Genomic DNA, 27506 nt, shown 5'->3' with positions numbered 1-27506 from the left:
AACTAACATGCATTTTGTAGTTCAAAATCCTCTGAGAATCGGAACTGGAATCTCTGCCCTGGGCCCCAGTGTCTCACAGCCAGAGGCACAGTGCCACTGAGGTTCTAGGATGGCTGCTGTGGATTGGCTGCTGTGGATGGCGGTGGGTGTGGAAGGAGGCCTTTCGTCCAGCCTCCTAAAGTGGCGGGATTCTGCCACTTCCCCCAGGCGCCTCACAGTAAACTCTTCCTCAGCAAAGGGAGCCCCGCCAAGTCTTTAATATGGCTCAAGGAGTGGGGATGGGTTGGGAGGGAGAAAATGGATGGTCAGGGGGAAATTTGATCTGAGGGCTACCCCAAACAAACACAGGAGAGGAGCAGTGGATTTTCCTTTTAATGCAAAATGTTGCAATACAAAACAATGTGGAGAAAGTCCTGTTCCTCAGGACACTGAAGGGAGGAGTGAGGAAGAGAGGGCAGAGCTGGACGTCTCCTCCTATTTCTCCCTCCCCAAGTCACTCTGAGGGGAAGAACACTGCTGCCTGCTCCCTGGGCCTGCCCGCATACAAGGTTAGAGCCCTAGGTCTGGGTCATCCTTAGCCTGAAATTTGTTGACATGGGGCGGGAGAGCAGGAGGGAACATTGAGGGTTTTGACTCTTTGGGCTCTAAAAGGATTACTCAGGATCTGGAGTTCTGTATGAAACAAAGGAGCTGAAAGAATTTGATTGTCACTGGCTAAAAATATAGAGGATTTGAGCCACAACTGGCCCACATTTGAAGAATGAGGAACAAGAAATTTAGTGGGGATATAATATAAATGTATGGGAGTGAGAAAGATGCAAAAAACAAGGCTAGCTCCTCAAACCTCCTCCTCTTTCTTCCTCATCTCCAGCTTATAGACAATCTGGTAGCCATCATCCCAGGCATAGAGCTGGCGTTCTCGGGGGTTATAGCGGAGGCTGGCATGGGCACCATATCTGCGGGGAAAATAAGGGAGTGCTGCCCGTTCAGGGGTCAGGGTGCCGCTGGCATCAAAGGAGCACTGGATGCGGGCCCGACTGGCAGGACGGGTGTTATAGACGACATAGAGGGTTCCACAGATGACAAAGGCAGCCTCAGCATTCTCTCTGGGGCATGGTGTGTCCCACTGCTGCTCTGTGTCCAGTGTCTGTGGATCTAACTTGGCCAGACACAAGTGCCTGTCATCCTCCCGGGTGGCATAGACAGCCCAAAGACCTTCCTCATCAGCTGCCAGGTCGATGTAGGTGTCTGCTGTCAAGCCGTAGGGGGGGATCAGCCCCTCTGCTGGGAATACTGAGCTGTCCACCACTGTTCGGTTTGCCAGGTGGAATTTGATTAGCTGCAAAGTGTTCTCCATGTCACCACCTCCACCAGGTCTTCCAGGAGGCCTCCGAGCAAAATAAAGAAAGCCACCATATACCAGCTGCCCTGTGCCTACCCAGGGGAAGGGCACTCGGACTCGGGAAGCTTTCCGGGCAGCCATGGCAAGGGTGAAGTCACGCAGCCTTGGGAAGACAAAGGCTGTGTCATTCTGTGTCCCATCTAACACGTAGATCTTCTCTGTTTGCCCCAGTGGATCCTTGGTCCATAGACCAGCCGGGCCACCAAATCGCTTCAGAATCTTCATTGATCTCACTTGAGAGATTGTGTAGCCACAGTCTGATGAGAAAAGCACAGGAAAAGGAAATAGAGACAAGAATTAGATGCCTCCAGCAGGAACTCCCCTAGGGTAGGTGATCTGGAGAATAGTGAGCATTTGCCCAGTGGTTGCCTCCACTCTTAGGGAGAATTGAGAAAGAGCGGGTACCACAGCGGCCTGGATCCCCAGAACCTCTGGCATTACAGAGGTTTCCCTAAAACAGATTCCAGAAGACAGAGCCACAATGGACTGGGACAAAGCGAAAAAAAGAGTAAGAAGCAAGGAAGGAAGAATATCGGTTCTGAGAGAGTTAGGGGCCTGCTTTCAGATTATTTACCTGTCACCATATCGTACTTCTCATTCCTTCTTCCCTTGCCTTTGGTCCCAGGGCCTCCAGTCACCTTCTCATCAAACTCTACACAGGGCAGAGCTGGGTTCTGGGTCTCCAGATAGTCTACCTCCCGCTCCAGACGATCCACTCTCCCGGAGATGGTGTCGGCCTCAGTTCTGAGTGCCTCCCGCTCCTTCTCTGCCACCTCCAGCAGTGGCAGCATCTTGTTCTTGAAGTCCCGCAGCTCAGCAGCATGCCGACTACTCTGGTCCTGGCATTGGGCCAGCCGTTCCTGAAGGGATGGGGGATCAGGAGGGAGGCTGCAGGGTTACAACTCCCAGGCAGGGAGAGGCCCAACTCGGGAGTCAGGAATGGGAAAAAAAGAGCAAACTCAGCCAGGCTTCAATATCCCCTTCCACTCCTGCAGAAAAGGAAACCAGATGTGCAGAGGTGCTAAATGTGCAAACAGCCTAGCTGAGATTCACCTAGGCCCCTACCCCGGCTCCATGTCCTCCAGCCTGTGTTCTCTGTGAGCAGTGCCACTGAGCCATCTGAGCCTCTAGGCAGGTCTAAGCGCATGAAGGTGTGAAGAGGGCTCTGCTCCCTTAGCAATTATCCTCTCGGACACTAAAATGCTACAGATCTCAACCTGTTAAAAAGACAGGAAGTTATAGATTCCCTGGGAACCTCCAACTTCAACAGAATCATCACCTTCTCTGGAGATGCAGCCCCACAATCTTGGCTCTCGTTTCCACTCTGCCCCCTTATTCTATCTAATCCCAGAGGTAAAACGCAAAAGTCGATTTGCTTTGGAATTGTTCTATGTGGGGTAAGAGGAGGGCTTGTCATTCCGAAGGTCCTTTTATTAAGAGAGAATTTTCTGTAGACTCTAACAGAGCCCTTTCTTGTTATCCCCAGATCCCTAACAAACTGGTTGAACCAATAGCCCTGGAATCCTTCTAGGCTGGGCTAGAAGAGAAAGGGGTCCCTCACCTCTAAAGCAGCTAGTCGGCGTTCCATGTACTCCACAAGGTGGTGCTGCTGTCCTTGGAGGGGTCCCGACCATGACAAAAGGAACAAGATGAGGAGAGGGGTGCTGGGCCCCATGGCAGCCTGGAGAGTGGTGCCAGAGTAGAAGGAACGTACAGTCAGCCTCTTCCCCTCAAGCCCGAGGGTTAGCTTTGGAGGCGGGGTGGGGGCGGTGCCTTCTCTCCTTCTGATCTCTGGGTCTCTCTCACTACTCTGGAATGCTTTCAGTCTCTTTACAACCCCCACCCCCTCCTCTCCGCCAGGATTGATCAAACACAGATGGCCCCATTGCACAGCAGCCAGAAGCCTTAACCACCTCCCGCCTAGGCTGTAGGCTCCTCTGGAGGGGAAAGAGATGGAAACCCGAAGGCAGAGGCCTTCTAGGCAGTCAAGCAGGGAAGCTAGCTGCAGAAAGCAGAGACCCCAGAGAAAACTCAGCAAACGCCATTCCTGTTTTAGGAAAGTTTCACCAGTGCTGACTTAAGAAACTGACATTTTTCATTAATCCTTCCCTTTCCCTGCAATAGAGTGGGTTGTTTTCAGCCTTGTTCAGTAGAAGCTGGGAGCTGGGGAGGTGAGGCTTGAAGGGAGGAAGCAGGAAAAAAATGGCCCAAGTGGTCAAGCCCAACTTATTCTAAAGCTCATTGGCGCCACCTTGTGCTAAGCAGCTGGTGTCATCTCTCACGATTAATACAGAAACTAAGGCTTAGACTTCACCCCATGAGGAAAATATTCCACAAAAGCCAAATATATTGAATTTACAGGGGTTTTCACCACTAAAATGCATATTTCCCCCAAGACTATCCAATTACTACTTTGGGGGCTATGCAAATATCTGATTTAGCCCAAGGAAGAAAATATAACTGAGATTAAAAAAAAAAAAAAAACCAGGTCACTGAGAAGTTAGTAAATTAACTCGATCGTCTGGAAGTTAAGGCTGACAGCAGCGCTGTTTTACATGGCTTTCCTTTGCTTGAAAGAGGCCAGATATAGTCTCTCACCAAAACTGAGGAGTGTTCAGTGAGTTCACACTAATTTACTATACATTCATGTATTGCGGGGGGGCGGAATCTGATATATATATATGTGTTGTTGCAGTCTAGATCAATGTATTCTGACTTCCTTACCACTGGGAGAAAAGACTATTGGTTATTTCTCTTGGTTGTGGTCCAAAAGGGTATTTCTGAGTGTTTCTCATTTCTATATCCCAACTAAGGCTGCAGGAGCCCAAAATGAATTAATGGCCACCATAAGGTAGACTTGGCCTGACACACGAGCCGAAAAAAAAAATCAAATAGAGCATTTACTCAGAGACCTGCAGTCATTAATTGAAACAAACCCCTATTTCTTTATCAGGAGAAATTCTATTCACTTTAGAATCAACAGAATCTGATAAGAGAGGTTCCTTCTGTAAAAAGGACCATGCCTCTAACAGTACAGTTTGAAAGGAGGGGAAAAATAGCAGCTTCCTGTGGTTACTCATCTTTTCATTCTGCTACTGCTATTTGGCAAAATATATGAGCAAACAAAGCTTAATTAGCCGGTCTCAGAAGTCTTCTACCTCTTTCAAAGGGTCAGATCCAGATGATGTGAAGTAAGGACCCTGGACACTGCATTCTTGGGAAGTATTCCCTGCCAAACCCTATTCATTTCCAGTATGGAGATTTGTATGAAGAATGAAATTGTCTCTAGTACTCTACTGATGTTCAAATACAATATGCTTAGCCACTTTCAAAGATGTCATTTATTGATCCCCTTTATATCCTATAACAGAAGTCAAAAACAGCCACATAAGTCAGAAAATTTACCCATTTTATTGATGCATTGCAATTGCTCTACATTTTACCATATTATGTAGAAAATACTGAAAATACAAGCTACTTTGTAAAACCAAAGACAAACATTGAATCCAAAGATAAACTATGTTTTACACAATGGACCCTTTTCCCATAGTTAGTATTAAATTTTAAATATCTATTTCTTTTGTTAAAATGATTATTTTACATACTCCCTAAGTACATCTGCATTACAAACATAGCTCAGTAATTCTCAGAAACTATCTGTTTCTAGAGGCTTGTTGTAAAAGAAAGCGCACAACCAAAAAAAGGGAGAAAGCAAAAGTTTAAATCGCACACAATAACTAGCATATCAAATACATTTAATAAAGTAGGAATTCCATTGCAATATCAAGGATTCAAAGCAGAAATACTAACATTACATATAATGTACATATAATGTACTGCTACATGTAGTGAGATTATTTTTCAAGCTGAATTGAAACCGCACATTATATAAAGTTTAGCAACAAACAACCATGTAGACATGCTGCACCATCTATCAGTTAAAAAAAAAAAAATCAAAATAGGAAGCAGGCTCGGGCCACTCCTGTCACTGAGAGGCAATTTCATTTCCTATCCTAAAACAAACCATCTCAACTAGTGAATTTTTGCATAATAATGCTGAACAAAACACACATTACTGTGCTTGCCTGGCTAAGGGCAGTCAAGCTTAGCCCCTCTAGTGGAGGACAATGGATGAGCAATCACAAAAGCAGGCTCAGAATGGCCAGAACTGTTTGAAATGGAGTTCTTATTCCTGGGGTTGGTATTTCAGCTGAGCACTGAAAATAATATCACCTCCTGGGAGCTATTAAAAACTCTGGAGTGACCAAGTGTCCCTATGAGCCCAGAGTGGCTACACTGAACCCTTCTCCGCTTCTTCTCTCACCGGGAAAGGAAGAAGTTGGAAATGCAAGTTCTGAGAGAGGACTTAAAGCCTTAAGCTGGTTTGAGGTCAGGTCACTGTGACTCAGGCCAGCTGCTCACTAAATTCACCAGGCTTCCTCCCTTCCTGTCAGGGCCAACAGGGCTAACCCCAGGGACAGAATCTAAAGCCACAGTGAGCACATACATACACATTCAGCAGACACAGGTGGATTTTTATGTTGGAAAATCGGAAATGCCAGTTTGCAGACTAAGACTGAAAAATCTCTAGTTTTTAAAGCCACACACTGCTAGGCAAGTGACTAAGGTAACAATACAAGCTCTTGGTATTATCCTTTTCTGTGGAGTTTAGACTCCTGTCTTAAGTGGTATCTGCTTATTGGACTGGGGTGCAGGAATGGGATTTGGTTTTCTTTCCTGCATCTCATTTCTTACAAAAACAACAAATCTTGTCCCTTACAGAAAAAAGACAAGGAACAAAAAATTTGTCCTTTAGAAACTAAACCTGTGTTCCAACAAGAAAATCAGAATGTGCTTGGCAAAAAGCAGACACAAAGATCACACATGTTGACCAGAAAACTGTATGACACTAGTGACAGAAATTATACAAACTGCTTGGCTATCTTGACCAATATAGTGCTGAAAACACAACTCAATATAATGATTTTAAAAAATAAAGAAAACACAACATGTTCCTGGTAGGCTGTACTGACTACCTGCCCCATCTTGGAAGCCCTTACTCCTTACAATGAAGAAACTCCAAATACTTTGACAGCTCCTCGGTGTTCAACCTGGTACAGAGCTGGCTGACCAGGCTCCATGAAATCTCCCATCTCCATCCTGCACCTCCTTGACACCATCTCTATCTACATAGAACCAGTCCTAAAATTATATCTCAAATATATCATTTTCAATTCAGATGGAACACACCTGTATTTTAGGATTAATCTTCTTTCCCCAAATCCTTTATGGGCAGGAATGTCCCCATCCCCAGTACCTTCTACTTGACCCAGATCCATGCAGGAGCTGAGAGTACAAGGACAATTTCACAGCTTGAAGGGCCCCAAGACTATACAAGCTGTTAAAAAAGAAACCTCAAAAGCCTCAATGACTCAACAGGCTTTGGTTCCTTCTCTATATTCTTCACCAGCTAAGAAACCTTTCTGTGAGTTCCTTGTCACCAGCGGCACCACAAAACTCCTCATAGTATGGGGACATGGTAAGCAATACAACAGGCTCTTTGGTATAAACACATCTGTTACATGTTTTTTTCAACAAGCAAATATTTTACTAGGAATGTCAACTATGTGCAGGAAGGACTGCCACATGGGAAAAGGAAAAAAAAATTCATTCTAAAAGTGATTGCACATACTTTAAAAGAATGCATATTTAATATTGGCTTGACTCCTCTCACCTGCTTCCTGAATTCTCACAGAAGCAAGGTATCAACGCACAGTGAGAGAGCCACATGGGGAAAATGCTTCTGTGAGAACTCAGCTGAGAATCCAAAATGGAAAGGGGTAGAGGTGGTGGTAAAGGAGAAAAGCTGCTGTTTTTATTTTTCAATGTTGGCAGGGAAACTGAGAACAATGCATTTACACAATACAGCTACTAATCCTGTTCTGATAAATCCCGGTGAACAACTTAGGGTCCACGGGGGCTTGCTGGTCCATCCTAAGGCAAGCTCACTGTAAACTCTATTAACCACTACATTATCATATAAGGCACTACAATAAGGGAAGGTGGAAGAAAGGGAAGGAAGAGACACACACTGAAAAACTCCTCACCAGACACACCTGTGCAAAACAATTCCAAGGGTCTCCTCTCCTTGCAGGCAATGCCCCTGCTCATTCAGCACTACAGTAATATGCTCTAATATAATTGCAATTAGTTCACATACATTCCAACAAGTATCAGTTCATTTTGGTTTAAATACAATGGAGACATCAATCCATCTCCGGGATAACACTGGAGGATCACATACACACTAAGTACACAATTCAAGTGTAATCACTACACATTTGATTACAAATAACATTTTGGGTTAGCAGGAAAAATTGCTTGTTATATTTTTCTAATCAATATGTACATATTTAATTATGTAAAATATTAAAACACCACCATTACAAAACTTCTAAAATATTTTTAAATTCAGTAATAAATTTTTAAAATATTTTTTGCAATTCCTACATGCACTTATTATATAAGTCTTAATAAGAGAGCATTCAATTTGCTGCTGGCATACAAAGGAAGCTACTTTAAAGTATAAAAGCTATACACAAGAAATGTTCTTATCTGGTTTCAGGTTTTTTTAGCTTTCTCCCCAAACAAATCACATAAAACAGAAGGGAGAGATGAGCAAAACAGAGGTGTATTACTGAAAATTCATACTAATCTTTAGGCAAAGCTCATCAATGCCAGTATCTCATAATAGACAGAGATTTTGCATATAATAAAACCACCACCACCATATAATAATAACCACCTTAATGGCTTTTTCGATAAAAAAATTTAAGCTGAATCAGAGAGAGAAAGACTTTTAAAAAATAATTTAAAAAAGAATTCATGGTGCTTCATTTAAAAAGAATACTTGGTGTTTTCACGCAGATATGGATTCTCTCACATTAAGTTACCAGCAAATGGTGAGCTGCCTTTTAAACACTACTTTATAACAAACACAGGAGCAATTGAGAGTATCTCAATAGTAACATAGAGTAATACGTAACCAGTTTTGCAAAAATAACAATTGCCCATTAAGTATAATATGACATTAAAACAAAACTGACACTCTGTAAGTTTAAATGTCCAATAAACAAAAGGGAGATTTTGAGGAGAAATGCCTGATAGTAAAAATACAGACTTGTGTAAGCCGCTTTTAAAATAAAATAGGCAAGTCTGAGTTTATAAACAAACAAAAAGTAATGATTTTTCTTTTCTTGTCATCAGATTTCAACTCCTTCTATCAGCATTTTTCCTGACCAGCAATCACAATAACACAAAATGAAATAAAGAGGGGCTTCACTTGTTTTTAAAAGCATTTATAGAAATCAAGTCAGAGAGACAAAATATTTTTCAGAGGGTAACTTCAGAACAATCTCTCTTCCTTGGTAACTGCAGAAGATGGGCATCTGAACTCTTCCAAGTACCAAAATTGCTGTCACAAAAATAAAGAATTTAAAAATAGGGCAAACTTTGGGAAGACTACAACAATGCAGTCAACACTGAGACAGGTTCCCCCAGAGAAAAACCTTCTGCTTCAGTGGGCCCCTGCAGAACAAGTTGCTGGCTAAGAAATTTCAAGAGGGTAAAGGAGGATCTCTCCATAGCCCAATATTAAGAACTCAGGGCCAGGAGAAGGTAGCCATGACTCCTCCTCCCTCATGCTCACCAACTATAAGTAGGAATACTGGCTGATCTTGGTAGGACTCAGCGGGTATCCAGTGTAAATTGTTGAGCCTCGGGAAGACCCAATGTAGGATTGGGTGGCAAACTGGTGTTGGTACTGAGCAGGGGCCACGCTGGCAGAAGTGAGGAGGCTGGGCCCAACACTGACAGGGACCTGGTGCACCAAAGTGCTAGGGTGAGTGGTATAGGCTGCAGCATGCCTTGAGGAACCCTGTGGGGAGAAAAGATGAGCAATGGAGCTGGTTGAGCCCAGTGCAGCAGCAGAAGTCGGGGCAGCATACGTATACAGATGAGCCTGGCTTGGCAGGTGAGCAGGGGCCGGGGCAAGGTGTGGGTGCCCTGTCGAGTGTAGCGGGCTGCCATGCTGGAAGGTGTAGGGGGCTTGGGAGAGAGGGGCCACAAACGCCTGCTGCCTGCGGGGGGCTGGGTTGCTGCTTCTCTCCTGTGAGGTTGGAGCCGCCGATGACTGCTGGTTCTGGAAGAAAGTAGGAAGAAGTGAGGAATCTTGAGGTCACTCCAGCTCAGGGCACCAAAGGCCAAGTTAAGAGCTCAGGTCCTGACTTGTACTGTTTCCGAATGGGTATAGCACATAATCTCCCACACTGGCATTGAATGCTGTCAGAAATCAGCCACCCCTCCCTCTGCCTCTTAGCAAGATAGATCCTAACCTGGCTCAGGTAACAGCATTTTGCTTATAAGTATGACAGGAAGAGGGAGAATTAAGAGATCATAGGGTTCCCCACTCCTGCAAGTTAATAACTGGTGACTCAACTCACCCTATTCTGGCGTCAGTAAATTTGAATTTTTCCTAACCTTTATTTCTTACCATTGCTTTCTTTTGTTTTCGTCCTCTAAGTTCTTCATACCCCTCTTGAAATGTGGAGCCTAAAATACATGCACTAACTCAAACTTACATTTTCACTTGCATGTGCTCTCTCTCACATACCCTCATATTGACACTTTCTCACTACTGGTGGACATCATACAAGCACTCGAATTTTAGCTTCTAAGAGTGAACACAAATAGAATAAAGTAATGAGAGAAGCAGAAGGGTAGGTTGGGGCTGGGGGTGTTCGGAGAGTGGGGAAGTCCCAAATCGCAGACTCCAGCAACAAGTAGGACCTAGAACCAGTTGAATTTGGTGGCCAATGAGCTTTTCACAATCTCTTGACTCAAGTAAACAATGTAAGGATCAGCTTACTTATGGCCTGGGGAATAAAGAGAATCTGGTCTCAAAGCATATGCCTATCACAGACATGGTTAAAGCATCCCAGGCTCTTTCTAAATCCCAGACGTTTCTCTAACCTTCCAGGGTAGACTTAGGGAGGTCTGATGGAAAACCTAGAATGTACATCCTGAACACACTTACAGAGTGAATGAAGAGACACAGCATATGCGGTACAACGTAAGCCATAGAACACAAAATTGTTTGACACAAAAGGGGCTTCATTTGGCTTTATTCAGCATCCAGCCAGAAGCAGGGTTCTCCAGAAAGTAACAACAGTGCAGGGCCCAAACAGAAGGCAGTAGCCCATAGCACTTACCTGGCTAAGGTTGAGTGGTTGTGCTGCACTGGTCCCCCCGCGTTGAGCTCGATACCCTGTGGGGGTGATACAGCATCCAGATGACTGCCCACTCACTGAAGCTACTGGCTTAGTCTTATTGCTCAGGAGACCTAAAAAAGCACCAGGCTTAATAGTTATGAGTAGACATCACTGAGCTAACCTCAGATGGCATCATATTAATTAGTCCACATCTGTATGTAGTTTGCAAGCATTAAGGTCTCAATTCTATTTACACCAGAAGAAAATAACCTGTTATCACCCATTTCTTTTCTGTCTTGGCACAAATCTCCACATAGGATCCTCAAAATGTTCACTTAAATAAATATTATAAATATTTTAACTATAATCTCTTGTCATATACAAGGAACGACTGGAAATACAAACATGCTAAGACACCATCCCTCTCTCCAAGAGTTTATAGTTTTATGTAGGAAGGGATTAAACAAGCACAGAAATGATAATGTGAAGCTGAGAAAGCTATTGGTAATTCTTAGGATATTAAAGTGTCAAGAGGGTTTAAAAGAAGGTAAAATTCTATCTTGTTGGACACTTACTGTCTTCAAATTCTTAGAAATTACAGGACAGCTGAATGTGAAATTTTGCTTGCTTCTGTGTTCCCATTAGGAAAACCAGAGCATTTATTCAGTGTCTCATGTGATAGCCTATATTCTCTGGACCCAAGAGCACACGGAGGTACTAATAATTCTATTCAGTAGCCTGGCATCAGGAAGCTCTCTCTCTTGTCTGCAATGGGACAACTGTCTACTTCTGAAAAGAATCACACAGAGGCATAACACAATACCCTCAAATTACAACCCTGTTTATGTCTATGGCAGTAAGATAATACATAATAAAACATAATTTATACAAGTATGGCCCAGGTTTATGTTGACACCTAAACTTCACCAACCCCTTCCTTGGTATGAAGTTGTCACTGAAAAGCAGCTGCCTTAACAAGACTACATTGCCTGGGCTCACTTGCATCTAGGTGGGGCCATGTGAGAAGCATTCACTATTTCCACTTATTTCCAGCCTAAAGAGGTTAAGACATGTGTGTGCCTCCTTCAAACTTTCTTTCTCCTTCTGACTGGATGCTCAGGAATCAAACACTTGTACCAAGAAATTATATGAGAGAGAAGTAAAATTCTACTATGTTACGCTACAAAAATCTAGGATTTGTTACTGCAACTGCTATTACCCAACTAACACAATAACTAAACCAAGGAGCCTAAGTCCAGTATCTAACAGGGCAAAGATGATGGAAGTAATTGGGTTGGTAATAAAACCATCAAAAGCATCACTGCTATGACACTGGGTGAGAAAAAAATCTAAAGAATATAACTGTTTTCCAAAACACTTTTGCAGTCATTTTCAATATTATCAAGTCCTGTCTACATCTCAATTGCCAAATTCAAATCATCTGTGGCAAACCTAATTGCCTGCTAATTCTTCTTGCAATATCACACGTCTTGTCTGCTTTCTCCCATCAGCATTGAATGTGTTTCTGAGACTACAATCTCATTTGTATATTAATCCAAGCAAAATAAACACAGGAAGATAAAGTGATGGCCAAAAATAATTTCACATTGTGCAGGGAACTGATTTCTGAATTAAGGACTCTTTAAGAATGTCTACACCACTGGTCTCTACCACTGATATAAATGGATTATGGCAAAATATTTAAGCATTCACACATCAAAGGAGAATTCAACTCAAGCTGTGAAGATAACACTCACCTGAGGCCTGGGTTGCTACAGTGCAGTCACCAAGCTGAGTTTTCAGTGGAGGCACAATGATGGTGCGGGTGCCAGTGCCATCTGCCACAACTCTGCCAGGCCCCTCCAAAACGGATCCACTATTGCCTCGGAGAGCACTCAGGGTATCAGTGGAATAAGGGCTGCTCAAAGAAGAGTCAGAGTCTGGAGAATCATTGACAGTGACATAACTGATGACATTAGACCTTGGCTTCAGTCCAGAGCTGAGGAAAAGAAAAATACATGAAAATTGAATTGTTCTTTTTTGTGTGTGTGACAGCGTCTTGTTCTGTCACCCAGGCTGGAGTGCAGTGGAGTGATCACAGCTCGCTGCAACCTCAACCTCCTGGGCTCAAGCTATCCTCCCATCTTAGCCTCCCGAGTAGCTGGGACTACAGGTGTGTACCACCATGCCCAACTGTTTTTATCTTTTGTAGTGATGAGATGTCACTATGTTTCCCAGGCTGGTCTCAAATTCCTGGGCTCAAGTGATCTTCCCGCTTTGGCCTTCCAAAGTGCTTAGGATTGCAGGCATGAGCTACCATGCCGAGCTTCAACTGCCCTTTTAAGCAATGTTTCTTAGATGATCTGTCTCTGGTTCTCCCATGATAACGATGATAAAGATGGTAATAATAATAGTAATATTAGCAGCAGTAAACTTCCGGGTACTTATGTATCAGGCACTACTCTCATGCTCTACATACATCTCACTGAATCCTTACAACAATCCTATGAAGTAGGTACTATTAACCCCATTTTGCAGATGAGGAAACTAAGGAATAGGGAGATGAGGAACTTGCCCAGGGTCACACAAGAAGTGATGAGTGGTGAAGACAGGATTCAGACCCAGGACAGAATGACTTCAGAGTCCACACCTCTAACACCTCCTGTATGTTGCCTCTACCATCTTACAATTGGTCCTTTTGAACTAACAGGCTCTAAATTCATTCTAAATTTTCTCTTCCAAGTTCACTTAAACTTCATTTCTGCATGACTCTGTAAAGTCTCTTAAGTTACTTTCATGTGTGAATCCTACCTTCTCAGGTAAAAGCAAGAGGTCATTCCCTCTTCCGTATGCCCAACACCAAAAGCCCCATCGAAGGCTATGCTTCCAAAATACCTCTTTCTTCGGCCCTTTTTTTTGGGTGGGGGCAGGAGGGGATGCAGTCTTGCTCTGTCACTCAGGCTGGAGTGCAGTGGCACGATCTCAGCTCACTGTAACCTCCGCCTCCTGGGTTCAAGTGATTCTCCTGCCTCAGCCTCCCGAGTAGCTGGGATACAAACATGTGCCACCACGCCCTGCTAATTTTTGTATTTTTAGTAGAGACAGGGTTGTGCCATGTTGGCCAGGCTGGTCTTGAACTCACCTCAGGTGATCTGCTGGCCTCAACCTCCCAAAGTGCTGGGATTACAGGCGTGAGCCACCATGCCCCACCGGTCCTTTCTTTCACAGGCCAAACTGGGCCCACTTGCCTGAAGCCAACAGTCTAAAACCAATAGAGCCAGGAACCATTCACTTATCTTACCTACTGGGCTTGTATTTGCTGTCCTCTTCCTCATCAGTGTCACTTCGGATAGTGATGACACTCACAGGAGGGCTGGGAGTATCTGGAATGATGATGGGCTGATGCTGATCTTGGACAGGGACTAAGGAATTATAAGAAGATGTGGTGCGGAGGGGACTGCTCCCAACCAGAGAATAGACTTGGGAAGGCAGAACATCTAGAGAGGACCTGTAGGAAAAGTTCACATGGAAAGATGATTCAGTCCTTGGCCTTCCAAATTGTGTATCTTTTCCCCAGACTGCTTTCCAATTTACTCATTGATTCCTTTTTACATAATCATTAAGCAAATACATTTAACTATATAAGTTCCAGTGAAAATAAGCACCATGCTGGCAAGAGTTTCCAGGGACAAGAACACCAAAATACAAAAGACATTTTACTTTTATAAGCCCTTTATCCCAGGATTAAATTTCACTCTGTAAAGTAAAATAAAAACATCATAAAATGCCCTAGATTCAAAGTGGCAGCAGAGACAAAGGACCATCATAAAACCAGGACACACCTGGTGTACATGCCCAGATGAAATGATTTGCTCTTCCTCAATTTGGCAGCTACTTGCTGCTTCATATCTATATTATATGTCTATACAATATTCCAAATGCAAGGCAACATATCTCTCAAACTGGCACAGTTTTAACTATCAGCTGTAACACAGACTCACTTGGAAGAGACTGGAGCTGACTGCTTATTCTTCTTCGAAGGGAGGGAACTGGATTGTTGTTGTCTGACAACATGGGCAACACCAACATTCAGAGGCTGAGCAGTGGCCAATGTCACATGGTTAGTCAGCAAGGATGGCTGCTGCATGATAGTGCTGTACTGGTTGCCATGAGAGTGGGCATTCCTGTACCAACAGAAAGAAAGAGAAGAGTGAATTCCAAAACCACTGAAGAATCAGGACCAAACAGACATCAAAAGCAATTAGCCAAAATGCAGCTGCATTTTATTTTTTTAAAGTTGAGCACCTACCATCTGATAAGGGATTAATAACCAGAATACGTAAGCAGCTCAAACAACTCTATGGAAAAAAATCTAATAATACGATCAAAAAATGGGCAAAAGAATTGAATACACATTTTCCAAAAGATGACTTACAAATGACAAACAGGCATATGAAAAGGTGCTCAACATCTCTGACCATTAGAGAAATGCAGATCAAAACTGCAATGAGATATTATCTCACCCCAGTTAAAACGGCTTATATCCAAAAGACAAGCAATAATAAACACTGCCAAGGATATGGAAAAAAGGGAACAACTGTACACTGTTGGTAGGAATGTAAGTTAGTACAACTATTATGGAGAACAGTTTGGAGGTTCCTGTAAAAACTAAAAATTGAGCTACCATATGATCCAGCAATCCCACTGCTGGGTATATACCCAAAAGAAAGAAAATCAGTATATCAAAGAGATACCTGCACTCCTATGTTGCAGCACTGTTCACAGTAAGATTTGGAAGCAGCCTAAGTGTCCATCAACAGATGAATGGATAAAGAAAATATGGTACATATACACAATGGAGTACTACTCAGCCACAAAAAGTACATGTTGTCATTTGCAACAACATGGATGGAACTCAAGATCATTATGTTAAGTGAAATAAGCCAGACACAGAAAGACAAACCACATGTTCTCACTTATTTATGGGATCTAAAAATCAAAACAATTTAATTCATGGACATAGAGAGTAGGATGGTTACCAGAGGCTGGTAAGAGTAGTGCAGGGCTAGTGGGGAGGTAGGGATGGTTAATGGGTACAAAAAAAAAAAAAAAAAAAGAATAAGAACTACTATTTGATAGCACAATAGGTGATTATAGTCAGTAATAACTTAATTGTACATTTTTAAATGACTTAAAGAGTGTAATTGGATTATTTGTAACTCAAAGGATAAATGCTTGAGGGGATGGACACCCCCTTTTCCATGATGTGCTTATTTCATATTACATGCCTGTGTCAAAACATCTCATGTACCCCATAAATATACATACCTAGTATGTAATCACAAAAATTAAACATTAGAAAAAAAGAAAAAAGAATTTTCATTATAAAAGATAAAGTTGGGGACCTAGATTACAAGGCTTTAGGATCTCACTGTATGGTTTCTAATCACTTAAGACTCTCTTTAAAAAATCTAGAAGAAATGATTCCTGACCTTCAGAACCTATTGCTTTCCTATATTCAAAGTTTTCTTATAACACCATCTCCTAGCCTGATACGGGTTCTTAAAGGATTCCAACAGTGTCAAATTTTCCTTTATTTTCTTACTAGTCTCTCTCCTTATTATCAAGTGCTCCCACCCTATGGGATCTGCCCTTACAAATCTCCCAGAGTAACACAGGACACTTGCCTCCAGTCAGCTAGCTGCTGTCCACTCCCCATGGCCTCTGGAATCATTGCTGTGGGCTGGACAGAGTTGTGTAGAGCTACCCCAGGCAACTGTTGCCAAGTTGAAGGCAGGAGAATTTGCTGAGTCCCTCCAGGCCACGCCTGCTGTAAGGAAACACACATAAAAAACATCCAGACTTGATTCATTCTTGGCTTTTTCTTCTGTTTTTTTAAAGAAAGAAAAATTCATATCTTAAAAGAAGTTGCTTGTAGATTGTTAACTTGCAGAGATTAAAAAAGAAAGGTCAGAGGGGCTCAAGCTACAAGTCTTATGAATGGGGAAAGAAAACATACTGCTTTCTCTTGCCCACCCCCATAACCTGACCACCCGGGTATTAAAGAAAAGAAGATCCCTGCGGTTAAGAGCTTCTATTATACTGTAGAGAAAAGGAGTCTGAGAGTTCAGAGATAACAGCTGGTTAAATGCTGGAGTTTCATTTTTGCAACAATTCTAAAATAAACCCCTAGAAAGAGTTAAGAGGACTCCCTGGAGATTGAAAATGTTTTAATCTGACTGCCAATCAGATAAGGTATCAGATCAATTCAACCCATAAAACAAAGGGCAGAACTGTTCCCTTTTTTAAAAGGGTAGTATTTGGAAAATGGAGCCAGATGTGGATGACCAAAGGCCTAATCCTTTTGGGAAAAAAATCTTATGCCAGCAAGAAAAAGCTAACTTCATCATTTATAGCCACATAATGGAATTTCAAAATAAGGCAAAAAGTAAGATGTTTTAGAAGCAGAAAGCATCATACTTTGTTTCTAATAGTTACCTAAAATATGTTTTTATGTATCATTTGCAGGAATATTTCCACATAAAAACTAATCACTACAAGAAAATACATGATTTCTAGTTTTAAAAAAGCCATGTCACTTGCAATAAACTGAGCAACAAATGTTTTCTGTACTTCTTCCTCACAGAAATTCTGGCATTTTTTGAAAAAAAAATGGGAACAGATTTGGAAGTTTCCTTTTTAAACTTGAATTCTGCAGTACGATTACCTACAATGCTTGGGTACATATGGTTCTGTTTCTTGAATTTCAAATCGCAAGGCCATCAACACACTGTTTTAAAAATATTTCTGCAAGTAACAGATCCACTTGTTACAAATACTGGTTCCAAACAAGAAGCCTTCAAAGCAGAGAAACTGCAAACACGTCTGCTACCATAAGCAGAATTTAAAACAAAATAAAACAAAACAAAAAATAAAAGAAGTATGTTAAGTCACACCATGCGTCTTTCCATAAGCCAACACCTGCACAAGACAAAGCATGTAGTTTAATACAAAGCAAGAAATAACATTCCAATGTGAGGCAGAAATCTGGCGTTCCAAGCGACGAACTGTTTTGACAGAGGAAGAACAAAAATATGCAAAGCTTAGCAAATGGCTAGTGCAAACTTAAGAGAAGCAGCAAAGGAGAAGTGTCAACTAACATTCCAACCTCGAAACTACAGATGAGTGAGTTAAAACCAGTGGCCTGGATCAATCAAGTTGGACATATATCTGACTCCCTCACACTCAGGTTTTATGCTTACAAGAAAATTAATCTGGAAGTGACAAAGACTTTTAAAATGAAAACCAAATTCCAACCAAAGTATGTTTCTGGAAGTGTTTTCACTCACATAAATACTTAAGAAACAACAAAAGAAATTTAAAGCAACTTTGAAAACAGAGAAATAACAGGATTCAATAGTGCCTTTCAGGTTTTTGGATGCTTACCTAATTTTAAATTTCAAATGATAAAATGCTGGATATCCAATAAACAATTCTAACTCCCCATATAAACCAAAACACATCCAAAAAATCACTCTTAAGGTTACAAATCCTGAAACACACCTCAAAGTCTTGGTTGTTTTTTCTATCTCTAAGCCCAATACTACAATTGCAGCTATATTAAGTAACTATTCCCCATGACTTTTAATAACAAAGATATTGTATTTGCATAGTTTGTTGGCCATACTTTCAACCTTTGTATAAAGACCTATTTGTAAAATAATTAATTCCTCCCAAAACTCCTAAAAATGTGTCCACTTTTAATTTCAACCAACAATATGACCTACAATATGATCTACATTCTAAAGGGAATATCTTTAAATGTAAGATATAAGCTGCCACTGATCACGAGTGGCAAAAAGAGCTATCTTCATGTGTCCATAGAAGGATGGTTAGTATCAACTGATAAAGCAATAAATTAAGAGCATCTTAAGCATTTCCACATGCAGAAAAGTTTTAGAACCTTAAAACAGCAAAAAAAGGAGAAAGCTATCTTGCCAAGGAGTTCAATTTTGGCCATCCGGGTACCTGTAGCTGAGCCAAATTAAAGGCCATTTCCTTCATTCTCAAGGATCAGAGGGTAAAAGGCAGAAAACAAGTAACAGTGTTGAAGCTCTTCTGAGGCTACATCGAGAGCTTTTATCACACTAGGCTGGCAAAGAAGAATCAAGGGATCTGGCTCCTTACAGAGCCACACAACCATCAGTCAGACAGTGCTACAGCAAATGTTGGGGAGGAAAACAATGAGACATTAAAAGATGTAGCAAGAACACAGCCACAAGATGGCACATGCTTCCATGCCCTCTGCAAAGACTAAGCTAAAAAATTTTTTTGAAAAATAAACCAGAAAAAAACAGAACAAAAACAAACAGGAAAAAACAAAAAAGAAAGAAACCAAAGAAACTCCGTTAGTAACACAATCAAGTGAGGGGAATTACCAGTACAGCGGCAGTCTGTTCAACCAGCGCCGGCCGGCCGGCTGCGCAGCTCAGAGTAAAGGGCACCGCATACTGCGGTGTGATGGTGGCTACTTGAGGGTGGAGAGTTGCTACCATTAGTGGTGTACAGCTTCCCTGAAACGTAGATTAGGCAGGTGAGTGAAACAAACACGGAGGCAGGATATCTGGATTCAGAAGGGTTCTCATTCCCCCCAAGTTATTACTGACAATGAACAGTAATTTGATAGCATCTAAAATGCATATACCAAACACAACTTTCCCCCTTCAACTTTGTACGGCATTGGCCCACAAAGTCAAATGCCAATGGCCTAAAACAAAGAAGTATAGGAATCCTCCTTGGGCTAGATTCAGGGGATCAGTTCTATGAAACAAAGACATTTATTAAGAATTCTTCCTCCTGTTCACAAAATAGGGTTTTTGGATTTGAGAATTTCCTATGTGTCATAGGCCACAAACATTTATATATAAAATATAAAATATACTGTTTGTTGCTATTTAAATACTTTACAATTTTCTCTATCATCTTAGTCGAATGTTCCATAGCAAGTATAAAGTTTTAAAGCTTTCTACAATCTGGTTAAACACACGGAATGAAGGAATGTAATACGTGAAGAGGCATCCTGATGTGATCCAGCCTCTCAACTGTGATGAAATTCTAAAAGAGTGAGCAAAAGGGACACAAAGGATGCAAAAGTGGAACCTTATATTTTAGAATCAAAATGCTGCATATATACTTATCTTTATATGAGCTCCAACATTTAAAAAACAAACAACAACAAAAAAAACGCTTCACCCCGCAAAATTAGAGTAAACTTACTCAGAAGACCATTTCTCAAGAATGTCTGGATATTTTTTCCCTGCAAGTCTAAGGAAGACAATGGCAGAGTTGCAATAGTGTTAGGAATGAGTATATTGTTCCATAGAGATGTTTCATTTTAAGTCCACTGAATCATGACCAAGAAAGATCTTATAGTCAAAGGAAATACCATTTTCTAGGACAAAATATCTGAATCTCAATAGTGTTTAGCAATACTGAGTATCCACATTGCTCTAGCTTTTACCTGCGTGAGAACTCCTGACTGAATCTGTAGTGGCTGAGCAGCTGGTGCCTGGGGTACAATTGGTACAGCATTATCCATCCTCACAGGGAATCCAGAATGCTTTGTTGTTGCTTGTAGTCCAGCTATTGAAAACAGCATCACAGTTAAATAGTTTTGCAAGGTCTGGGAGTACTGTTTTAAGATTATTTTGTTTTCAGCTTTTCTTTTCAAATAATCCACTGTTCAGGTTTTAATCCTAGACACTTAAGACAAAGAAGTTTCATTCATAGAAGTCTTGGAAGTTAAGAAAAGGGAGACTTCCCCTCAGGTTAGGTTAATGGAAAGATGTTTGATATAGCGAGGGTTGGTTTAAAAGAATTCTAAATTTTTTTTATGCTACAAAATTTAAAACACAATATTCATCCCATCTCCATTAAGAGTACAGGCAAAAACAAAAAAATCTTCACTTAGTAAATTAAATTCACTTTCTTTTTTTTTTTTTTTTTTTTTTTTTGAGATGGAGTCTCGCTCTGTCACCCAGGCTGGAGTGCAGTGATGCTATCTGGGCTCACTGCAAACTCTGCTCCCAAGTTCAAGCGATTCTTCTGCCACAGCCTCCCAAGTAGCTGGGACTACAGGAGTGCGCCACCACGCCCGTCTAATTTTTATATTTTCAGTAGAGACGGGGTTTCACCATGTTGGCCAGGCTGGTCTCGAACTCCTGACCTCATGATCTGCCCATCTTGGCCTCCCAAAGTGCCGGGATTACAGGTGTGAGCCACTGTGCCCAGCATTATTCACTTTTTAATCCACTAGGTGGGAAAAAAACTTGTTTTTAAAATTCTAATCTTTAAAAGCAAAGGCTTAAGTATAACTTTTAGTGAATTAGATAAGAAAGATTATGAAAAGCTCAATAATTTATAATCTAAGTTACCTTCTTATTTAGAATGCTTTTCCCCATTCCTCAAAAAATATAACCTAGTCCATAAATCAGTCATATATTTTATCCTTAACCAGGCATGAACTGAAAAAAATTATGCCTAGGATAAGAATATTTTAAAAGCAGACATTCTGGTTTATAGAAACTTGCTTCAACTTATTTTAGAAATCTACTCTTGTCATTGACATCTAATAGGGCTCTTTTGTAGTTAATGGACAGCTAGGAAAATCAAGAATTCTTCTTTGTAACAGTGCCTTTATAACAATAACCATGTCTTCTTTATCTTTTTATTCATTATGCTCTTAGAACAAATGTTGAATAAATCTTTCCTACAAATAGACCTCCTGGGGAAAAGCACAACTAAAGACAATTCTTTTTGTCAAGACTTGAGAGCCTTCAGTTGCTTCTGTACTTTATCGAAACTTGCAACATAAAGAATTTAAGTTGCTATTATATTTCCAATTCACTAATGTCTGCAATTTTGTTAAGTGAGGATATAAAGATTTTAATTAAAGACTACTTAGGTGACATTTTCTCAACTATCACCAACTAATTTCTCTTAATATTACTATGGAGGTATCAAATGAGCATAACTCATAGACCTAACACTGCTGTTTTCAGCAAGTCAGTCTTCTAATTTTCCACTTCAGTAATTTATGAGTAATTTAATAACAAGTTGTCATGAAGAAAAATACAATCCAGCAACGTACAAAATAAGAGGGCATAGTAAAATCACAATTAAAACACTAACAATATCTTTTTTTATATAAAAATAAAAAGTAACAAATTCATATATCAAGATTAAAAAGTTGCCAGCCATGCTTCCGTAGGCAATGTTATCCAATAAGAAGGCTAAGCCACACAAAATTCTTGCCTATAGTAGGACATGGATACATGCCCAACTACAAGACATTGGTATTGTATAATAATAGCCTCCTACAAATTGGTAAAATTTAGGAGGAAATGTTCACTTCAGAAGCTCATCTATAGCCCCCAGGGTGATAAAGCGAAAGGTGACAAAATTAGAGAATAATAGTTACCACTAAGCAAAATGTGTTATCTATTTTGGCCAACCAGGATCGTATGGAAAGTAGTATTTATAGTACTGACCTACAAATGTGACTCTAATGTATTAGATTGCTATTGTACTTTAGGCTGAGCCCAAAAGTGGAAAAAAAGAATTAACAAAAGGCAACACTGTTGGAACATTCTCCCTGGTTCCTGACCTAAGGGGGATTATAGTTTCATTTTTTGTTATTATTTTGTTTTATTGAACATAGTCCTTTAAATAAAGAATCAGGTAAGTATGGAAAGAATAAATTGCCTAACTGATGAGGATCTATCCTCCTGTAAGTATAGTCATCTTGTAAAAGAACAGATAGTCCAAGAAAAGTGGGCAACCTGGAATAGACCATTGTTGCACAGAAATGAGCAACTAGTGGTGGCTGGCAACTGAAGGGCAATAAGGATAATACCTCAAAATATAGAAGCTATGAAGTCCCCTGCCTGGGTTCAAATCATGGTTCTGCAATAATTAGTTATAGGACTTTGGGCATATGAAGGAACCATGCTCAAAATTCTCATCTATAAATTGGGGATAATGACATTACCCTACCTCCTAGAATTGTTAGTGAAGATAAATTAATACATGTAAAAGCACTTGGAACATTATCTGGCATATAGTAATACATATCAGGCATCATCATCATCACCTTAATTTTAAAACTCCTTTTTCATTTGGAAAATTTTAAGTATGCTCTAATAACTCCTCAGGTTATTTATACTTCCTAGATAGGAAAAATTTCAAAGCTTACCTAATTATACTAAAAAGGGTTATCCCACTTTTCCCCTCTAACTTCTTTAGTTTACATTTTGTTTTGTTAAAGGAACTCAAAAGTTCTTCTGCTTCATCTTGTATCATCTGAGAAGCAGCAGAAAACTTCAGGGTCCCACATCTGAAAACTGTTCCAATGAAACTCTTCGGAAAAAGTGGTGAAAAAAGTGGCTAATCTGCTAAGCTCTGTGGAAGAATCACTCAACATATGACAATCCCAACTACAGAATTTACTATTATGAAGCATATGCAGAAAATAATTTGGTAAGTTAGGCTAAACGTGCATTTACGGATTTTGAATCTGTCCCTCTGCTCTCCCTGTGGTTTCTCCCTGGTTTATATCGCTATTGCTCTCCTGTCCTCCTGGTAATCTCTCTGACTCCCCTAGCCCCTCTTTTCCTTCTGCTTGCTCCGACTCTGTCAGAAACCAAACAAACAAGAGAGTCACGGTCAATAAGTAATTGATGTAAAAAGGCAAAAATGCTACCTGCTTCTATGTAAAGTGTTATATGAGATACCTGAATCCTGGTTTATTCTCACAGGGTACTGACACTGACCTTCTCTTGGGAAAGTCAAATGTGTCATTAGATTTTAGCCTTAAAGTAACATTCTTCTAAATGGCTTACCAAATGATTAAACACACATTTCCCATATACAGAAAAAAGAAACTGGACAGACTAGATTACAGAACAACAATGTGAAAATTAAGAAGGATGGGAATGTGAAAATTAAAATCTTATTGCAACACAGGGACTCCGCCTCCTCCTTCAGCTATTCTGTTCCTCTGTTGACAGGAGTTTGCAGGAACTATATGATTCATAAGCTGAAGAAGATAATCTTGATGCCTGCCCCACACAAGCACCTCAGCCTGTAGGATTTTTTAGTTCAGTAAATAATGATTTTTCTTTCCTTAAGTAATTTAAGATGTTTCCACATTCTTAAACATGATTTTTACATTTTAGAATAAAATCACTTTTTATTGGGAACATAATTTTTATAATAGAATGATATAGGAAATAAGATCCAATATTTAGCAATTCTGCTTACAACAAATTTTTTCAAGTTGTATAGATTTTGCATATTGACAGATACATGCTTATACAAGACGTACGACATTGACACAAGGACTCAATGGGCAAGAAAACTGGTATCAGGCAATTCAATTAAGGAAACATAAAGTGAGCTCTTACAATGCATCAGATAGCATCATAATTAGATAAATAGCCTATGTAAAAAGAGAAAATCCATTTTGTGATATTACCCAATTTTAGTTACCTTCTTCATCAGAGACAGAGTTTAAACTTGTAAAGATCAGAACTAAACAACTAGAGCTGCCTAAAGCAGGTAGGTCTGATACAATCCCATATGATACAGGAGTTTCCCCACTTACTTTGAAACGCAGGTGGACATACTATAAATGTCTGTTGGAATGGATCTGTCTGAGTGCAAATCTGGGTGGTTCCAGGCTGCAAGGAAACACCCTGCTGGGCAACTCCAGGAACTGGTGCAGCAGATGATGGGTACAAAGCTGACTGGTAGTTTAGTAGTGAGACATCTGAATTAGCCAGAGAAAGAGTAGCAGCTGCTGCAGTAGAACTGGAAGCTAGAACACTGGCCTAAAAACAAAAGGATTATATTTGTACACTTGTATTAAGTAGAGACACACAATAATTTTATATATACAGAATTTATCCAGAAAAAAGTAGAATAATGTTTTAAAATGTAATGTTAACTGCCTCTGAAATAACCCTCTGCTTAAGAAACTTCCCTAGTCCCTAAATTGAAGGCATATTATATGGTCAAATAAGCAAATAAAAGAAAACAAATGGTCCTATGTTGGCTGTGGCTACACAAACCCCAACTACTTCTGCACAAAAAATTACTGGATGGAAGATCCCACCAAATCTCATAGGCTCTTCCATTAAAAAAGTAGACCCAGCCAAGAAACTGGGAAGCTTACATCTTCAGAAATAAACCTAAATGCAAATATCACTGGCTAGCAAACAAATGCAAAACCACCCTTAAAGTTAATGACTGGAAACCTTTCAATACAGTAACAAAAGATATAAAATCCTTCTCCTAACAGGGAGAAAGTCATTTGGCTAAAGTCAGTAAAACTAACAGCAGTAAGTAGCATAATAGTCAGACCCCATTTATTTGATGCTGCTGAACATATGAGGGCATGGATTAGGCCTTTATATTTAACTGTAGTTAGCCTGTGCCTGGTAAGTATTAACAGTCTACCCTGTTTTCCATCAACTTTTGTCAAGTGGAGAATTTCTAAGAAGCAACAAGACCACCAAAACAAAAATTGGTTCTTTACCTTGCCCTGTATTCTTACTAGTTTCTATCCCACTTAAGCTTGAGTTTCCAAAATTATTTATTGAATACCTGATTGTGCACTGTATTGAGCTGATTGCTGAAGCTCATGGTTAGATTTGTGCTTGTATTTGGGGCAACATGTGTAGTGAAGGGACTCTTGATCTGACTCACTGTATCATACATGTGAACCCTCCGCTTGCAGATCTCCATGTTCTGAAAACAAGACTTAACACTGAAAAAGAGATTAAAGATTCATTAAATGAATGCTGAGATTTAAACAGACAGCAAATAACTCAAGATGAACATGGATCAAAGCTTTTTTTCCCAATCACTTTCAGATAAAATAAATCAAGAATTTGTATAATCATAGGGAAGAAAAATACACATCTAATTTTTATCTTATGATGTTTCAATGAGAAAGAAAAGCACTACTGAGCCAGATTTATAAGCACCGAAGTGGCTGGCTCATTTGATAGTGCCATTGATAAGGCCGTAACTCAACAAAGAACCACATGGCAAAAGCCCCAGAATATTCCATACTCACTGATTGCTATGTGGAAAATCCAAAAGGTGAGTCATTGTCACAAACTGATGGTTAAGAGTTTTTAGAGGGGTAATTCTCTTATCTGCATCAATCGTGAGCATTTTCTTTAACAGATCAATGTATTCTCTTCGGTCTGCCTTTTCTGCCAACATGTCTGTTCCCTCCAGGTCTGTAGACATATTCACCTTCCAAAGAAAATTCAGAATTATACTTCTTCACTTAACCTTTGGCACTGACACTACATAGCTGCTTTCCCTCCAAACTATGTGTGTGTGTATATATGTAATCAAAAGAGAAACCTGGGGAAATTCTTTTTATGAAAATCTAATCATTTTCAGAGGAGGAAGCTCTTTTTATGCTGCTTAATTAAAATCTTTATCTAAATTGAGTGGTAGAAGAAAGCTAAACGATTTCTTGTCATTAAAAATTTGGGGGCTGGGCACGGTGGCTCATGCCTGTAATCCCAGCATTTTGGGAAGCCAAAGCAGGTGGATCACCTGAGGTCAGGAGTTTGAGACCCAGCCTGGCCAACATGGCAAAACCCCGTCTCTACTAAAAAAAATACAAAAATTAGCCGGGCATGGTGGCACGTGCCTGTAATCCCAGCTACTTGGGAGGCTGAGGCAGGAGAATTGCTTGAACCCGGGAGGCAGAGGTTGCAGTGAGCTGAGATTATGCCACTGCACTCCAGCCTGGGCAATAGAGTGAGACCCTGTCTCAAAAAAAAAAATAATAATAATAATGGAACAAGTAGCTAAGCAATAGTGATTGTTACTACCTAAATATAGAAGTTTCTACTGTTGAAAAAATTAAATGACATAAGTGTGAAGTGTTCAGAGTTTGTAACATAATAGGCGCTCAGTAAATATAATTCTTAAGTATTTAATAGAGAAAATGGGACAAGAAACTTTCATAATATTTTAAAACACTGCTATGTAACAAGACAAGTAAAGCAAGAGAGAAATATGTAATTCTAAAAATATACTTGGTTAGGATTTAAATGTTCCTTTACTACATGGTGGAATATTAATGCATTTTTTATAAAAACTGAAAACAAATACTAGAAAGATAACATTAAATTTGTCTTTAGTATAATCAACAGAAGTGTCTCTGACTAAAAATAAATGTCTGACTTTCTGAAACTTTCCGTACTCACCTGAGCCATGTCATCTAAGCAATTAAAAATGTACTTCCGAGCTTCTTTTGATTTTATTCCAGTCTCCAGTTCATGTTCTTCAGGTGTCTATAAAATAAAGATTTTCCTCCTTAAATTCCATCTGTATGTTATTTTCACATTTTATTCAAAACCAAAGCCAGAATACAAGAGACAAGTGTGGTCACCTTGCCAACCATAGATGGCAAACATGAAAGTAATTCACAACCAGAAAATCTTCCAGTGGAGAGATGTGACCTTGATATCTAGCTACCCTTTCAACAGTGATAAACATGCAAGTAATGATACAGCACAGTTCCTAAAGAATGTCAGGTAAAAAGGGACACTACCATTGTTCTCTTAAAGCTACTTTGAAATAAATCGATATCTCAAATGCTAACTGTTCAACAGACTCAGACACACAGTCACAGGGTTAGTCAAATTACTCAGATATTTCTGAACCTGACAGAGTAGGCTCAGAAGTAAAAAGCAGGTATTTGTTTCAAGAAAAAATATAGAAGTCCTGAATGTGGGCAGTTAGAA

At 40.2% G+C, this 27506-nt stretch overlaps 2 protein-coding genes across 12 annotated transcripts in view; both read right to left on the bottom strand.

Moving 5' to 3' along the window:
* Nucleotides 1–354: 354 nt before the first annotated feature.
* On the bottom strand, nucleotides 355–3209 carry OLFML3 (olfactomedin like 3). Its single transcript, XM_003805652.5, has 3 exons — nucleotides 2964–3209; nucleotides 1977–2262; nucleotides 355–1659 (listed from the first exon to the last, which is right to left on the bottom strand). The coding sequence occupies exons 1-3, from the start codon at nucleotides 3075–3077 to the stop codon at nucleotides 839–841; spliced, it is 1221 nt and encodes a 406-aa protein (XP_003805700.3). The 5' UTR covers nucleotides 3078–3209; the 3' UTR covers nucleotides 355–838.
* A 1585-nt stretch (nucleotides 3210–4794) lies between these two features.
* The window catches only part of HIPK1 (homeodomain interacting protein kinase 1), a 48828-nt gene continuing 26116 nt past the window's right edge, over nucleotides 4795–27506 (bottom strand). For 6 of the 11 annotated variants that reach the window (XM_057302615.2, XM_003805654.6, XM_055114165.2 and 3 more), the window contains 12 exons: nucleotides 26967–27053; nucleotides 25811–25995; nucleotides 25336–25498; nucleotides 24335–24560; nucleotides 20192–20313; nucleotides 19110–19244; nucleotides 16359–16501; nucleotides 14673–14855; nucleotides 13973–14179; nucleotides 12429–12670; nucleotides 10672–10802; nucleotides 4795–9602 (listed from right to left, as the gene is read on the bottom strand). In XM_057302615.2, the coding sequence (XP_057158598.2) occupies nucleotides 9114–9602; nucleotides 10672–10802; nucleotides 12429–12670; nucleotides 13973–14179; nucleotides 14673–14855; nucleotides 16359–16501; nucleotides 19110–19244; nucleotides 20192–20313; nucleotides 24335–24560; nucleotides 25336–25498; nucleotides 25811–25995; nucleotides 26967–27053 (2313 nt within the window). In that variant the 3' untranslated portion in view covers nucleotides 4795–9113. The remainder of the gene's footprint in view (nucleotides 9603–10671; nucleotides 10803–12428; nucleotides 12671–13972; nucleotides 14180–14672; nucleotides 14856–16358; nucleotides 16502–19109; nucleotides 19245–20191; nucleotides 20314–24334; nucleotides 24561–25335; nucleotides 25499–25810; nucleotides 25996–26966; nucleotides 27054–27506) is intronic. The other 5 variants (XM_008973657.4, XM_055114181.2, XM_008973653.5 and 2 more) reach the window with 3 other exon arrangements.

The sequence above is a fragment of the Pan paniscus genome, chromosome 1, assembly GCF_029289425.2.
Source record: "Pan paniscus chromosome 1, NHGRI_mPanPan1-v2.0_pri, whole genome shotgun sequence".
Classification (NCBI taxonomy): Eukaryota; Metazoa; Chordata; class Mammalia; order Primates; family Hominidae; genus Pan; species Pan paniscus.
Note: the sequence above shows the minus strand (reverse complement) of the source record. Positions and strands in the feature narration are given on the sequence as shown.

Excerpts from the sequence above, each read along its gene's own strand:
- OLFML3 (XM_003805652.5), bottom strand. The coding sequence starts at position 3,077 with ATGGGGCCCAGCACCCCTCTCCTCATCTTGTTCCTTTTGTCATGGTCG. Across the intron at positions 2,263-2,963 it reads GCCGACTAGCTGCTTTAGAG|GAACGGCTGGCCCAATGCCA; the intron begins GTGAGGGACCCC and ends CCATCCCTTCAG. Across the intron at positions 1,660-1,976 it reads GAAGTACGATATGGTGACAG|ACTGTGGCTACACAATCTCT; the intron begins GTAAATAATCTG and ends TTTTCTCATCAG.